The sequence below is a fragment of the Zophobas morio genome, unplaced genomic scaffold (genome assembly GCF_036711695.1).
Source record: "Zophobas morio isolate AGI-343-1 ecotype UQ-CSIRO unplaced genomic scaffold, CSIRO_AGI_Zmor_V1 ptg000017l, whole genome shotgun sequence".
Classification (NCBI taxonomy): Eukaryota; Metazoa; Arthropoda; class Insecta; order Coleoptera; family Tenebrionidae; genus Zophobas; species Zophobas morio.
Genome location: NW_026972122.1, coordinates 1,197,203 through 1,210,822, shown reverse-complemented (window position 1 = coordinate 1,210,822; position 13,620 = coordinate 1,197,203). Strand labels below are relative to the sequence as shown.

The following is a 13,620-nucleotide window of genomic DNA, read 5'->3' as shown; positions in this document are numbered from 1 at the left end:
TGAGGCAAATTGTAATCAGTGCAGACATGTGACAATGTTCCAGTTACCTGGTTCTGATAACCTAGTAGAACTTACTGTACCAGAAAAAAGTTAAAAATTAAGTTTTTCAAGATATAGAAGTCAACCCTTGTCTTGTTAATGTCACTGTTTTTTACTCTTATTTCAGAATTTTCTTCTTTCGTTTTAAAATTGCTCCAGCTACGTTGTTCAAAAACTGGTTTTAAATCGCCGTTTTATAAGCAAAATAATGTGCTGGTAAAATTTCGGATAACTGTAATTAGATTACATTTTTTTTGTTTAATAAAATGAGTGATCAGAAAGAAAACCGGGTGGGTGGGCGTTACCACTTTGAATTTTTTATGCGCAAATTCGACCACTTGACAAAATAAAATTCAATCTTTATGTGATCAAAAAAAACCAATGAAATCCAAAAGCAGATGTGGGTGGGGTTAGTTTTAGCTTTTTCTCTACATTCCAGTGTATCAATGTAAATGCCACTTTTTGCCCAATAAAATGAGTGATTAACACGAAAACGGGTGGGTGGGTGGGGCTATTTCCATTTTTATAAGGATAGATTCGGCCACTCGACAAACTTTGAAGTTTTTTTAATTTGGTTGGACTACCAGCCATAGAATTCAATTTTCATCTCTCAATAAGTAAAATAAGCCAATGAAATGCAGACGCAGGTGGGTGGGATTAATTTTACCTTTTGGTCTATTTTACTACTGTTTGCCAACATAAAATTCACCTTTCCTTTCAGAGCCAATAAAATGAGTGACTAATTCCATTGGTTCTTAATTAAAGACCAATCTTATCTCGCCAAACATGACATTCTAGAACAGGTTACCCTGAAATTTTTCTTTTTGATTTGTGCATTTTATAGAATTTACAGAAAATTTTAATATTTTAAGAACTTGAAAAACATAATTAAAGTGATTAAAATTTTGCCGAAAACAGCAGAAATAAATACCTAATAAAAGTTATAAATTCAGAATACTTAAAGTTAGGATCAACACAATAAAGTAAAAATTTTTGGAAAAATGGTTTTGAATAAAAAAAAATAAAAATAAAAATTGCTTATCAAGCAATTGAAGACTTGGAGATCCAAAAAAAGGTCATAAGGAAATTTTGAAAAAATTGCCTAAAATTCTGCAAAAAATTCAGGAATGTAGTAGATCTCGACTTGCTGATTTGAAAAATATAGGTGGCCTTTTCACGGTTGAGCAACATTTTAGAAATATTCTGTTTGAAATTCAGATTTTTAAAAAATCTTAAAAATTGCCATAAATTAATTCGCGACTCTGGAGAGCTGGCAGACGTTATGAGCGAAAAAGTGTCAAAATTTTCATAAAAAAGGAGTATTGAAAAATCGAGATTTTGAAAAAGTTGTCTAATAATAATCAACGAAAAATTCTAAAATGTACATCTCGACATGCTGATTCGTAAAAGTTGTCTAATAATAATCAACGAAAAAGTCTAAAATCTATATCTCGACATGCTGATTCGTAAAATATAACGTGCTTACCAATCTGGAACAAGATTTTAGAAATAATAATAATAAAAATTTTATTTCCAGAGAGGCAAATACATTTATATGGAAATCGTCAGTGTAAATTTCATTTCTTTTTTATTTTAAAATATGCCATATTTCAATTAGCGGTTTCGGAAAATGTTAGGAGTTATCGAAGAAATGAAGCCGAAATTAATTTCTCGAGGTCGAAATCTACAAGAAAATGTCTTCAAGTGATATTCGAAAATGAGCGTAAAAGGGTCAAAATTTTCATAAAAGAGGGGTACTGAAAAATCAAGATTTTGAAAAAGTTGTCTAATAATCCACGAAAAATTCTAAAATGTACATCTCGACATGCTGATTCGTAAAATATAACGTGCTTACGAATCTGGAACAAGATTTTTGAAATATTCGGTATAAATTTCATTATTTTTTTTTTTAATTTTAAATATGCCATATTTCAATTGGTGCTTTCGGAAAATGTTATGAGTTATCGAAGAAATGAGGCCGAAATTAATTGCTCGAAGTCGAAATCTATAAGAAAATGTCTTCAGGTGATATTCGAAAATGAGCAAAAAGTGTCCAAATTTTCATTAAAAAATTGAGCTTTTGAAAAAGTTGCCTAAAAATCCGGGAAAAATTCTAAAATGTATATCTCGACATACTATTTCTTAAAATATAACGTATTTACGAGTCCGGAACGAGATTTTGGAAATACTCGGTGTGAATTTCATTTTTTTTTAATGTGCTATATTTCAATTGGCGGTTTCGGAAAATGTTAGTAGTTTTCGAAAAAATTAAGCGGAAATTACTTTCTGGAGGTCAAAATCTACAACAAAATATCTTTAGGTGATATTCGAAAACTATCGAAAAAGGGTCAAAATTTTCATGAAGGAGTATTGAAAAATTGAGCATTCGAAAAACATGCCTAAAAATCCACGAAAAAATCTAAAATGTAGATCTCGATATGCTGATTCGTGAAATATAACGTGTTTGCTAATCTGGAACAAGATTTCAAAAATATTCAATGTGAATTTCAATTTTTTTTTATCTGAAAATGTGCCATATTTCAATTGGCAGTTCCGGAAAATCTTAGGAGTTATCGAAGAAAAGAAGCCGAAATTAATTTCTCGAGGTCAAATGCTACAAGAAAATGTCTTCAAGTGATATTCGAAAATGACCAAAAAATGGTCAAAATTTTCATTAAAAAAAAGAGCTTTTGAAAAAGTTGCCTAAAAACCCGGGAAAAATTCTAAAATGTAGATCTCGACATACTAATTCTTAAAATATAACGTGTTTACGAGTCCGGACCAAGATTTTGGAAATATTCGGTGTGAATTTCATTTTTTTTTAATCTGCCATATTTCAATTGGCGGTTCGGGAAAATGTTACTATTTATCGAAAAAATGAAGCCGAAATTAATTTCTCGAGGTGAAAATCTACAAGAAAATGTCTTCAAGTGATTTTCGAAAATGACCAAAAAAATGGTAAAAATTTTCATTAAAAAATTGAGGTTTTGAAAAAGTTGCCTAAAAATCCGGGAAAAATTCTAAAATGTAGATCTCGACATACCGATTCTGAAAATATAACGTGTTTATGAGTCCAGAACAAGATTTTGGAAATATTCGGTGTGAATTTCATTTTTTTTTTTTAACGTGCCATATTTCAATTGGCGATTCCGGAAAATGTTACTAGTTATCGAAAAAATTAAGCCGTAATTAATTTGTCGATGTAAAAATCTACAACAAAATATCTTTAGGTAATATTCGGAAATTATCGAAAAAGGGTCAAAATTTTCATCAAGGTATTTCAAAGTATTGAAAAATTCAGCTTTCGAAAAAGTTGCCTAAAAATCCACGAAAATATCTAAAATGTAGATCTCAATATGCTAATTCGTGAAATATAACGTGTTTACGAGTCCGGAACAAGATTTTGAAAATATTCGGTGTGAATTTCATTTTTTTTTTAATGCGCCATATTTCAATTGGCGGTTCCGGAAAATTTTACTAGTTCTCGAAGAAAAGAAGCCGAAATTAATTTCTCGAGGTCAAAATCTACAAGAAAATGTTTTCAAATGATATTCGAAAATGACCAAAAAATGATCAAAATTTACATTAAAAAATTGAGCTTTTGAAAAAGTTGCCTCAAAATCCGGGAAAAATTCTAAAATGTAGATCTCGACATACTGAGTCTTAAAATATAACGTGTTTAGGAATCCGGAACAAGATTTTAGAAATATTCGGTGTGAATTGGCGGTTCCGGAAAATCTTAGGAATTATCAAAGAAATGAGGCCGAAATCAACTTCTAAAACTCGCAATCTAAAAGAAAATGCAGAATATTAAAGAATTCCGCTTTAGAAAAAAAAATTAATAAGTGGGCACTTTATAGTTTAGTGAATTTTTACGAGAAGTGGCACAATTAATACACACTAATGCACCAAATATTAACTAACACTTTTTAAACACCTTATCCTTTTATTTAAGTAAATTAACTACAAAAATACTTGTTTCTACCTGAAAATGGATCATTAAAATTTTTTCATTTCATGACTTGTTCTCGATTTTCTTTTCACAAAGTCTGTATTAAAACAGGACAAGGATATTAAACATGACGAAACCTACATTACATTACAGAGCGAAAACGGATCTACAGAGCACGTAAATTATTCCTAATTTCCATCCAACTACTAAAATTCTACTTCACTATCTTCCAGGAAATTACTTGATTAGTCGAGTTAAAAAGTCCAACGGTTTCTTAACGAACGTATACTTGACGAAAACGATAAAATTCTGTCGTGTTATTTTATAGTTTTAACAGTTTTAATCGCTTTGTTAATTGTCTTGAAGGAGTTTCCAAAAATTATAAATATACAAAAAGTAAGAAAATTGCATGATGGTTTTCCCTAATACTTGACTATTTTCCACAAGTTCAATGCCAACCGCGTGCATTGTTCATTTTATTGCCTTATTACAGTAGCGTTTAAAAATTCCCAAAGGATAAAAATTGGGACGACGACTTAACACCTCATATTGTCAAAGCGAATAAATAGCCACCTGGAGTCTCATTCTTATTGAATTTAGGCTTAACAGCCTGACTTTCGTAATTGTGCACACAATGTTATCATCTCAGCAACTTAATTGAAGGTCCTCAATAATCACAAAAGGGTTTTACCGTCCAAAATACGCTTAATTGCCGTCTTTAGCATAAACAAACAAACAACCAAACACTACACCAGGACAACGACCTGTTTACCCACAGAAGCAAAATACTCGAAAATCAAACCAGATAACAATACGGAGTCATAGAAAAATCGTAGTGTTTGACTTGTTAATACATATTTACTTTACGTGATACAATATCACAAGACTTCTTATAAAACTCCGAAACAGACACGAATGTATTTCTTAATGATGATAACGATAGGTCGGTGAGTGCGTTAAAGATGGACCACTTGGAAAAACCGAAGCGGAAAGCCCACCCGAGAGATAGAAACAGTTTCGTTTCAAATATCTTCTTTTTGTACGAAATCGACTGGCAATTTTCGTGTTTTTAATTTGTTCGGTTTCAGGTACGCCGTCAGATTGTTCCAGAAAGGGTTCAAAAGAGACTTGGGGGAAGATGATTTGTACGAAGTGTTGAAGAGCTACAGGTCGAAGAAACTAGGCGACCAGTTGGAACTAGAATGGGAAAAACAGAAGAAAAAAGGGAAAAATCTGTCGGTAGTACGATTGATGTTGAACTGCTATGGTGTTTACTATCTTTACTTGGGTTTCGTGCAACTGTTCATGAACGTCACAGAAATGTAAGTGGAATGGTCAGAACCAAAATTACATTTTTTTAGAGTCATACGACCATATGCTTTAGGAAAACTAGTCGCCTACTTTGCTCCCGGCCAAACCGATATTTCTAAACAAGACGCCTACTTATATGCAGCGATAGTACTGGGGTACAATTTCTGCCAATGTGTGTACAAACACAACTACTACCTCATGCTAGCCTCGTTTGGGGTGAAAGTTCGGGCCGCTTTTTGCTCTTTCATGTACCGAAAAGCCCTAAAGCTAAGTCCAGCGCATCTTGGTGATATCTCCATAGGCAAAATCGTCACTCTGATGACCAAAGATGTAGACACGTTCGAGTTTTTCATAGATTTCGGGAACGATTTGTGGATTGGTTTTGTCAAGACTTTGGTGGTTTGTATAACTCTATACAGACGAATAGGAGTGTCTGCACTCGTGGGTGTTGGTTTCTTCTTTTTGATAATGCCCATACAAAGTAAGTTTATTCTAGATTATTAATTGATAACTAACACACTTCATGTAGTTTACCTTGGAACCAAAGTCACACAGATGAAACTATCAATGTGCAAGACAACAGACGAGAGGTTACAAAGCACCCAAGAAACTCTATCTGCCATCAGAATCATCAAAATGTACACTTGGGAGAAGATTTTTGATAGAAAAATCTCAGAAGCGCGAAAGTAAGAACGACAATATCAAACTATCAATTCTAGTAACCATTCTTCAGGAAAGAAGTCCACATGACTTTCAAAATGTCAGCGCTGCGCTTTTTTATTCTAGCCATAGGTAGCTTGAACTCTCACGTCGCTTTCTACCTCATGGTGATGAGCTACATTTGGTTTGGAAATCTAGTCACGGCCGAAATCATCTATTTCATCTTAACGACATTCCAAAGCTTAACTTTTGGTCTAAGTATCCTCTTCCCGATCGGTGTCTACCAGACCGCCGAACTCAGATCAGCAATCACCCGAATCGGGCAAATTTTAAAAGCGTCAGAACTACAACACGAACTACCCTCTAGCGAAATCGTAACTTCGCCTAGAATTAACCTGAAAAACGTGACCGTCTCGATTCATAGTAACAAGATCCTTAAAGACATCACTATTAACATAGAAAAGGGTCTAACCCTAATCACCGGACCCGTCGGTAGCGGCAAATCCTTCCTTTTGAAAACTATTCTAAGAGATTATCAAACGGAAGAAGGCCATGTGACGGTTCAAGGTACCATTTCCTACGCATCCCAAGAACCTTGGTTGTTCCCGTCGTCCATTCGCCAAAACATTCTATTCGGGGAAAAATACAACGAGAAACGATACAACGAGGTACTAAAAGTGTGTGCTTTGATTTACGACTTCGAGCTGCTGGAAAATGGTGATAGTACCATAGTGGAGGATCGAGGGATCAACCTGAGCAAAGGACAACAAGCGAGGATCAATTTAGCCCGAGCTATATACAAAGAAAGTGATGTTTATCTTCTAGACGATTCACTGGCGGCGTTAGACGCTCATGTCAGTGCCTTCATCTTCAAAGAGTGTGTTTTGCAGTACTTGAAAGATAAACTGGTGGTTTTGGTCAGTCATAACGTGAAATACGTGAAGGATGCAGACACTACGGTTGTTCTACAAAACGGAACAATCAAAAAGATTGGGAAATTGTCAGAACTAGACGAATACGAAATAGTCCAAAGTGAAGAGAAAAACGAAAAAGATGGGTCTGATAAAACTGACGACGACGACGACGATACGAATGAAGAAAGTAAACTACTAACAGAAACCTTCACCCAGAAAAAAGTGTACCATGAAGAAAAACAAGCAGGGGAGGTTACAGCAGAAGTCTATAAACAATATTTCAAATTCGGGGGTGGGTTTTTCAAATTAATTCTAGTTTTCTCTCTTTTCGTAGCAGCCCAACTATTTATAAGCTACACGGATAAGTTAGTCAGTAATTGGTAAACAATTAATTAAGTGATTTTAACTTACTTAAACGACTATTTTAGGGTTAACTTAGAAGAACGAATCGCCAATCAGTCGCTCGCCAATTCCACTAACTCAACCATCGACGATGACCTAAACCAAGAACGACGATACATCTTCTACATGTACAGTTTTATGACGGTAGCAACCACGGTGACAACGTTTGGACGCGCAGTTGCTCTTCTATTTTTTGCAAGAACTGCATCTCTGTACTTGCACAAGCACATGATAACGACAATAGTCAACGCGTCGATGCAGTTCTTCGACACTAATTTCATAGGCAACATTTTGAATCGGTTCTCCAAAGATTTAATCACCATTGACGAATATATCCCGTTCGCAATCTATCACGTCTTCAGAGTAAGTAAAATTGGAACAGAAGGGGAAAATTTTCGTAGATTTTTCTCATTCTTGTAGGGATCATCACGTTGATAGCGACAGTCAATCCGTTGTTCCTAATCCCGACTGTCATATTTTTGTTGATACTTCTGGTTTTGCGAAGATTTTGTCTGAGGACTTCTAGGAATTTGAAAAGACTGGAAGCTTTAAGTAAGGGTGGTGTTTGTGAAGAGTGTGATTTATAGACGTGGTTTGCAGCTAGAAGTCCGGTCGTGGGGTACTTGAATGCTTCTTTGGAAGGAGTGACGACAATTCGGGCTTTCAAAACCGAGAAAATACTGAGGGACGAATTTGACAGGCACCAGGACCTTTACTCTTCTGCTTACTATATTCTTGTAAGCAGCATGCGAGCTTTTGCCTTCACCATGGACACACTGTGTGGCTTCTACATCTCATTCATAGTATTACGATTCCTTATCATTGATAATGATATTCTGGCAGGTCATGTTGGTCTCGCGATTTCACAGGCTTTCTCTCTAACCGGGACTCTCCAATGGGGGATTAGACAGTGGGCCGAAATCGAAAACCGAATGACCTCAGTCGAGCGCGTTCTCGAATACACAGAAATCAAACAAGAGAACAAACAAGGCTTGGAATTAGAAAGTTGGCCCAAACAAGGCGAAGTCAAATACGACAACGTCTACTTAACCTACACCAACTCGAACGAATACGTCCTCAAAAATATCAACTTCACGGCCAACCCTAGGGAAAAAATCGGGATAGTGGGAAGAACCGGAGCCGGCAAATCTTCCATAATCTCAACTCTGTTCCGACTGTACGACGTCGAAGGCAAAATCAGTATCGACGGCACCGAAACCAAAACCCTCTCTCTGGACTATCTCAGAGCAAACATTTCCATAATCCCGCAAGACCCAGTTCTATTTACCGGAAGCATTAGAGACAATATTGACCCTACGAGACGGTACACAGATGACGAAATATGGAAGGCCATTCATTGTTCGCACTTAAAAAATCTAGTGCCGAGTCTAGATTTTGAAATAGTGGAAGCGGGTTCTAACTTTAGTATCGGTCAAAGGCAGCTTATCTGTTTGGCTAGAGCGACTGTTCAAAACAACAAGATCATCGTTCTGGACGAGGCTACAGCTAACATGGATCCCGAAACGGACGAACTGATCCATCAAACCATTAGGGAGAACTTCCGGGATTGTACGGTGTTCACGGTGGCTCATAAACTGAATTCTATTTTGCATAGCGATAGGGTGATGGTTCTGGATAAAGGGGAGATAATTGAGTTCGATAAGCCGGGAACGTTGCTGCAGAACAAAGATGGTGTGTTTTACAAGATGGTGGCGAAAGCTGGATTAGTATGAAAGGAACTATTACAAATGCGTTTCCAAAAATACAGTTAAATAAATGTTGAAAACTGTTGTTATTTTTCTTCATATTCGTACTCAACTACATTCTATAAAAGAAAACACTCCTATTTAAAAGTCAAATTTTTAAGTACCTTGAACTGTTAAATTAACATAGCTATCTACTTGTATCCACTTTAACTGTAATAAAACGGTACTACTATGCACTAAGTGGTCTAACCTGTTGGAACAAACCATGAAGGTAACTCTTGCCCTGGTCATTTTTTCCGTCTTGATCGGACCCACTTACCTACAGTTGGACTTTTTAAGTAAAACACTGCGTACTTATCAATTTCTGATTTTCAATTTTGCTAAATTGAGACTCCTGGGTGTTATCAATCCTAGTATAAACGGAACGACTTGTGCCGAAGACTTGAAACTATTTATGGATGCCGCGTTTAAAGCAGAGTGGTGGGCGGTAAAAAGTAAGTGTATTATTTTTTTAACAACTTTTATAATGTGTATTTAGTGTTGGACGCCAGCGGAAAATTCAATCCAGGAGTACTTCAAGGAAATATGAAATTCTTGGGAAGTTACGACCAATGTCTTGGGCTTCAAAAGGACCAAGCAGGGGTTGGTTTAGACACTCAGTACTGCACCATGCTGTTGAAACCCGACAAAAATTTGGAAGATTTTTTGTACCGCAATGTGATCAAAGCAAAAGCAAATAAAAGACTCATGAGTACCGATCTTTTCAAAGAGTACGCCGTCATAGAGTTCGGGCTTTGCATACCAAAATCGTGTACTATGGACGATTTAACCAATCTGTGGAAGCGTTTCCAGGTTCTGTACCAGGCGCCAGGGTACTCCGAATTTTCAGACAAATTGTGCTACTCTAAAAACAAAAAGGTGGTTCCAAGCAAATTCGACATTTACGTTTTGTAAGTACCACATCTTCTAATAGTACCACACTTATCCATACAGTTGGTTTTTTGGTGTCACCTTGTTCGTAGAATTAGCTTGTACGGTCTACGATTTATACACACGTAGTCAACCACGAAGACTCGACATTTTGGTCAACTTTTCGTTGTACACCAACGCCAAGAGACTCATGTCGAGGAATTATGAAAACGAAACTCTGACTTGTTTGTATGGGCTTAGATCATTCTGTATTATATGGGTGATTCTCGGTCATATAATGCTTAATAAGAGTCTTACGTCAACGAATGTGTTGCAAATGACCACAGAAGTGAGGAATACTAAAATTTGAGTCACTAAATACACGAAATGATTTTGTTTTAGTGGATGGGTCGTCTAGAAAATGCGTTTTTCCTCGGTAGTGTCTATGCCGTAGACACATTTCTCACGATTAGTGGCCTTCTGGTTGTCTACGTCTACCTCGACTATTCCGACAAATACAAACTCAATTTTTCACTGGTTTATGGTCATCGGATTTTGAGATTGACACCCGCTTTACTAGCCACAGTTTTGCTGGAAATGAGCGTCGTTAAGTACTTTATCCAAGGTCCATTGGCTTTTCCATACCTGACCACCATGGCAACAAACTGTGAAAAAAGGGGTGTGGATACTTTGTTCTTTGTCAGCAACGCTGTAGAACGTGACGAACGAGTACGTCGCAACTTGAATCATCTCGTTTTTGACCTTTTTTTCCAGTGTTTGCGTCAATCTTGGTATGTATCTGTGGACAGCCAGTTGTACCTTCTGACTCCATTTATGGTATTCTGCTTCAAAAGACAACCGGGAAAAACCTTCTTCGGAGTCGTCGTTGTTTGCCTGTGCTCCTTCGTCTACACTTGGATGACTGTCATTAAAAACAACATAGGTTCTTTGTTGTTCATTGAGTAAGTACCTACCAATCAGAAATCGAAACTTAACACAGTTTTGTAGCAATAATTCAGAAATGGTGTACTTTTCACCTCTGTGTCGTATCCCAGTTTGGTTAATCGGAACGTGTTTAGGTTATGTTCTATACAGACACAACCACCAAAAGATATCCATTCCTAAGAGAGTCAATTATGTGTTGTGGATTCTGTCCATGACTGTCATAATAATTCTTACGATGTATCAGACAGTTCTAGTGAGAGAAGCACACAACGTTTATCGTTCTGCCTTTTCTAACACATTCTGTAAACCTTTGTGGGCCCTAGCTATAGGTTTCATCATTCTTAGTTGTTGCACAGGACATTCTGGTAAGTTTTTTACAAAAAAATGTGTTAACTATTGTTTTAAATTTCAGACCCTGTAAACACCTTTCTGTCTCATCCTGTATTTATGCTCATCGGCAAACTGTCATACAGTATTTATTTGATTCATTTAACAGTTATTCATGTCATTGTCGCCAACAAACAACAAACCGATTATTTCAGCACCTTCGGACTCGTAAGATTTTTATTTACTGATATAGTTATCGTTTTTGATATATTTTTTGTAGTTGTTTGATTTTTGGGGCTACTTCGTTTATATTCTGATCAGTGCCACTGCACTGTGTCTAGTCTTTGAGACTCCAACTGTATCTATTCTGAGGTACCTTGAAACGTATGTGGCAAACATGAAAAAGAAAAAGACGTGAAGAAGTTAATAAAACGATATAAAATTTAGAACTTTTATTTTTTATTTAGTTTTACCTTCTACAACTTGTCTTCAGTCAAGTTTTATCTGACTTTTCAACTCTACAAGGAAATCTAAAGATTTAAGCGCCTTAGATTTGTATATAGTTAAAAACTAGAGTAAAATATTGCACTGCTCTGGGACCTAATCTTTTTGTAAACTTTTGCAGTGACACATTATATGTTTACTATATCAATATTAACCTGTCTAAATTTTAAGACAATTGTGAGATAAGAATTTGTATGAGGAATTAATGACAATACAAATCCGAAGATTAAGATATTCAGAAAATCATGATAAAAGTTTTTACTCTGTTGTGCAATTTATTTGACGTTTTAATATTTTTTAACAAATAGTTTAACATAGTTGGAAAACGTTTTTTCCTGAGTGCAGCAACATATCTTATGGAATTAGAAAACATACGTAACATATGGTATTAAATTAAGCTCCTCATCGAAAACAACAAATACAATTGATAATTATTTGATAAGTTGTTGAAATTTTAGTTTACTTAATTTTATTATAAGAAAAATTGAGGTTAAGTTGTACCATTCCGAGTTGTCAGCTGTCATCGATTAATTTTTGATTTATTGTGGACAACTACACCATGTTTACAAAAAATCAAGGCCAGATTGATGACTTTTTCACTTGAGTGTAGCAAGAGAAAGTTTTAGATTTTAATGAAGTTTCTTTGATGTTGTAATGAATAGGTTTGTTTTTTTTTATTCTGTTTATGTTCCTTTTTGCATGAACAGGTTATGGGCCCAGAGTGCGAATAGAATCACGGGTGGTTAATTTGTGTGCACACACGTCCTCATGATTTCATTCAGAAGAACGAAAAAAATGAAATATCGAAAAATTGAACAATCAATAAATTGAAGAAAATCTAAAAATCCAAAAATAAAAAATCGAGATACTGAAAAACTGAAAGAGTGCAAACTCGAAAAATCGAAAAAAAAACAAATACGTAATTCCAAAAATTCACAACTGAAAACGCGAAAAATTGTAAATCGAAATATAGACAAATCCAAAAACTGAAAATTGAAAAATTGTAGAATCAAAAAGTTATAAATCAAAAAATTTAAGAAAAGAAACTGAGAAAACCAAAAATTAGCACTCTTTAAACTGAAAATCAAAAATTGAATAAATGTAAAGTCAAAAAATTGAAAAGTCGAAAAACTGAAAAAGAGAAATAGAAAAACTAAAAAATCGGAAAATTAAAAATCGGTATGTTGGAAATTCGAAATACTGAAGAAACGAGAAAATTGTAAAAATGAAAAATTGAAAAAGAATAACTGAAGAATTTAAAAATTGAAATAGAACAACTGAAATATCTGCAATTTAAAGCTCGAAAAATTGCAAATTGAAAAATTGGAGAACAAAAAACAAAAATCGAAAAAAAAACGATAAGAACGAAGTACTGAAGAAACGAAAAACTGAAAAATCCAAAAATTTCAACTCGAAAAACTAAAAAATTGTAAAAACGAAAAATTGAGAAGATCGAATAATTAAACAAATTCAAAAGTTGAAATCAAGCAATAATGAAAAATGCGAAAAATTGTGGAACGAAAATCGAGAAATTGAAAACTAGAAATATCCAAAAACTGAAAAATCGAAAAGTTGTAGGACGTTAAAAAAATCGAGAAATTGTAAAATTAAAAAACTAAGAAATCGAAAGACTGAAAAATGGAAAAAAAATTAAAATTGAAAAATTGCTAAATCGAAAAATGGAGAAATAGAATACTAAAAATCGAAAAAAATATTAAATCTAAAATTTGTAAACCAAAAAATTGAGGAAATAAACCGAAAAATCGAAAAATTGCGAACTAGAAAAAGTGAAAAGTCGAAAAACTGAAAAAGAGAAATAGAAAAACTAAAACATCGAAAAATTAAAAATCGGTAGCTTGGAAATTCCAAATACTGATGAAGCGAGAAAATTGTAAAAATGAAAAATTGAAAAAGCCAATAACTGAAGAATTTAAAAATTGAAATAGAACAA

At 34.7% G+C, this 13,620-nt stretch overlaps 2 protein-coding genes and 1 long non-coding RNA gene across 5 annotated transcripts; 2 read left to right on the top strand and 1 right to left on the bottom strand.

The window, feature by feature from the left end:
• The first annotated feature begins 4,681 nt into the window (after positions 1–4,681).
• Positions 4,682–9,069, top strand: LOC135129848 (ATP-binding cassette sub-family C member 4-like). Of its 2 annotated transcripts, XM_064057116.1 has the most exons (8): positions 4,682–5,030; positions 5,080–5,313; positions 5,353–5,783; positions 5,832–5,988; positions 6,036–7,256; positions 7,305–7,641; positions 7,680–7,830; positions 7,879–9,069. In XM_064057116.1, the coding sequence occupies exons 1-8, from the start codon at positions 4,954–4,956 to the stop codon at positions 9,009–9,011; spliced, it is 3,741 nt and encodes a 1,246-aa protein (XP_063913186.1). In that variant the 5' UTR covers positions 4,682–4,953; the 3' UTR covers positions 9,012–9,069. The 2 variants fall into 2 exon arrangements, with proteins under 2 accessions (XP_063913186.1, XP_063913187.1); XM_064057117.1 differs by lacking the exon at positions 4,682–5,030 and having other exon boundaries at positions 5,224–5,313; positions 5,376–5,783.
• Positions 9,070–9,158: 89 nt separating this feature from the next.
• LOC135129849 (nose resistant to fluoxetine protein 6-like) lies at positions 9,159–11,614 on the top strand. Of its 2 annotated transcripts, XM_064057119.1 has the most exons (8): positions 9,159–9,478; positions 9,523–9,934; positions 9,978–10,242; positions 10,296–10,622; positions 10,668–10,855; positions 10,902–11,203; positions 11,251–11,393; positions 11,446–11,614. In XM_064057119.1, the coding sequence occupies exons 1-8, from the start codon at positions 9,250–9,252 to the stop codon at positions 11,581–11,583; spliced, it is 2,004 nt and encodes a 667-aa protein (XP_063913189.1). In that variant the 5' UTR covers positions 9,159–9,249; the 3' UTR covers positions 11,584–11,614. The 2 variants fall into 2 exon arrangements, with proteins under 2 accessions (XP_063913189.1, XP_063913188.1); XM_064057118.1 differs by having other exon boundaries at positions 10,296–10,855.
• Positions 10,403–11,780, bottom strand: LOC135129851 (uncharacterized). Its single transcript, XR_010280652.1, has 4 exons — positions 11,639–11,780; positions 10,924–11,541; positions 10,539–10,863; positions 10,403–10,484 (listed from the first exon to the last, which is right to left on the bottom strand). It is a non-coding gene; the product is annotated as an uncharacterized LOC135129851 (long non-coding RNA).
• Positions 11,781–13,620: the final 1,840 nt, after the last annotated feature.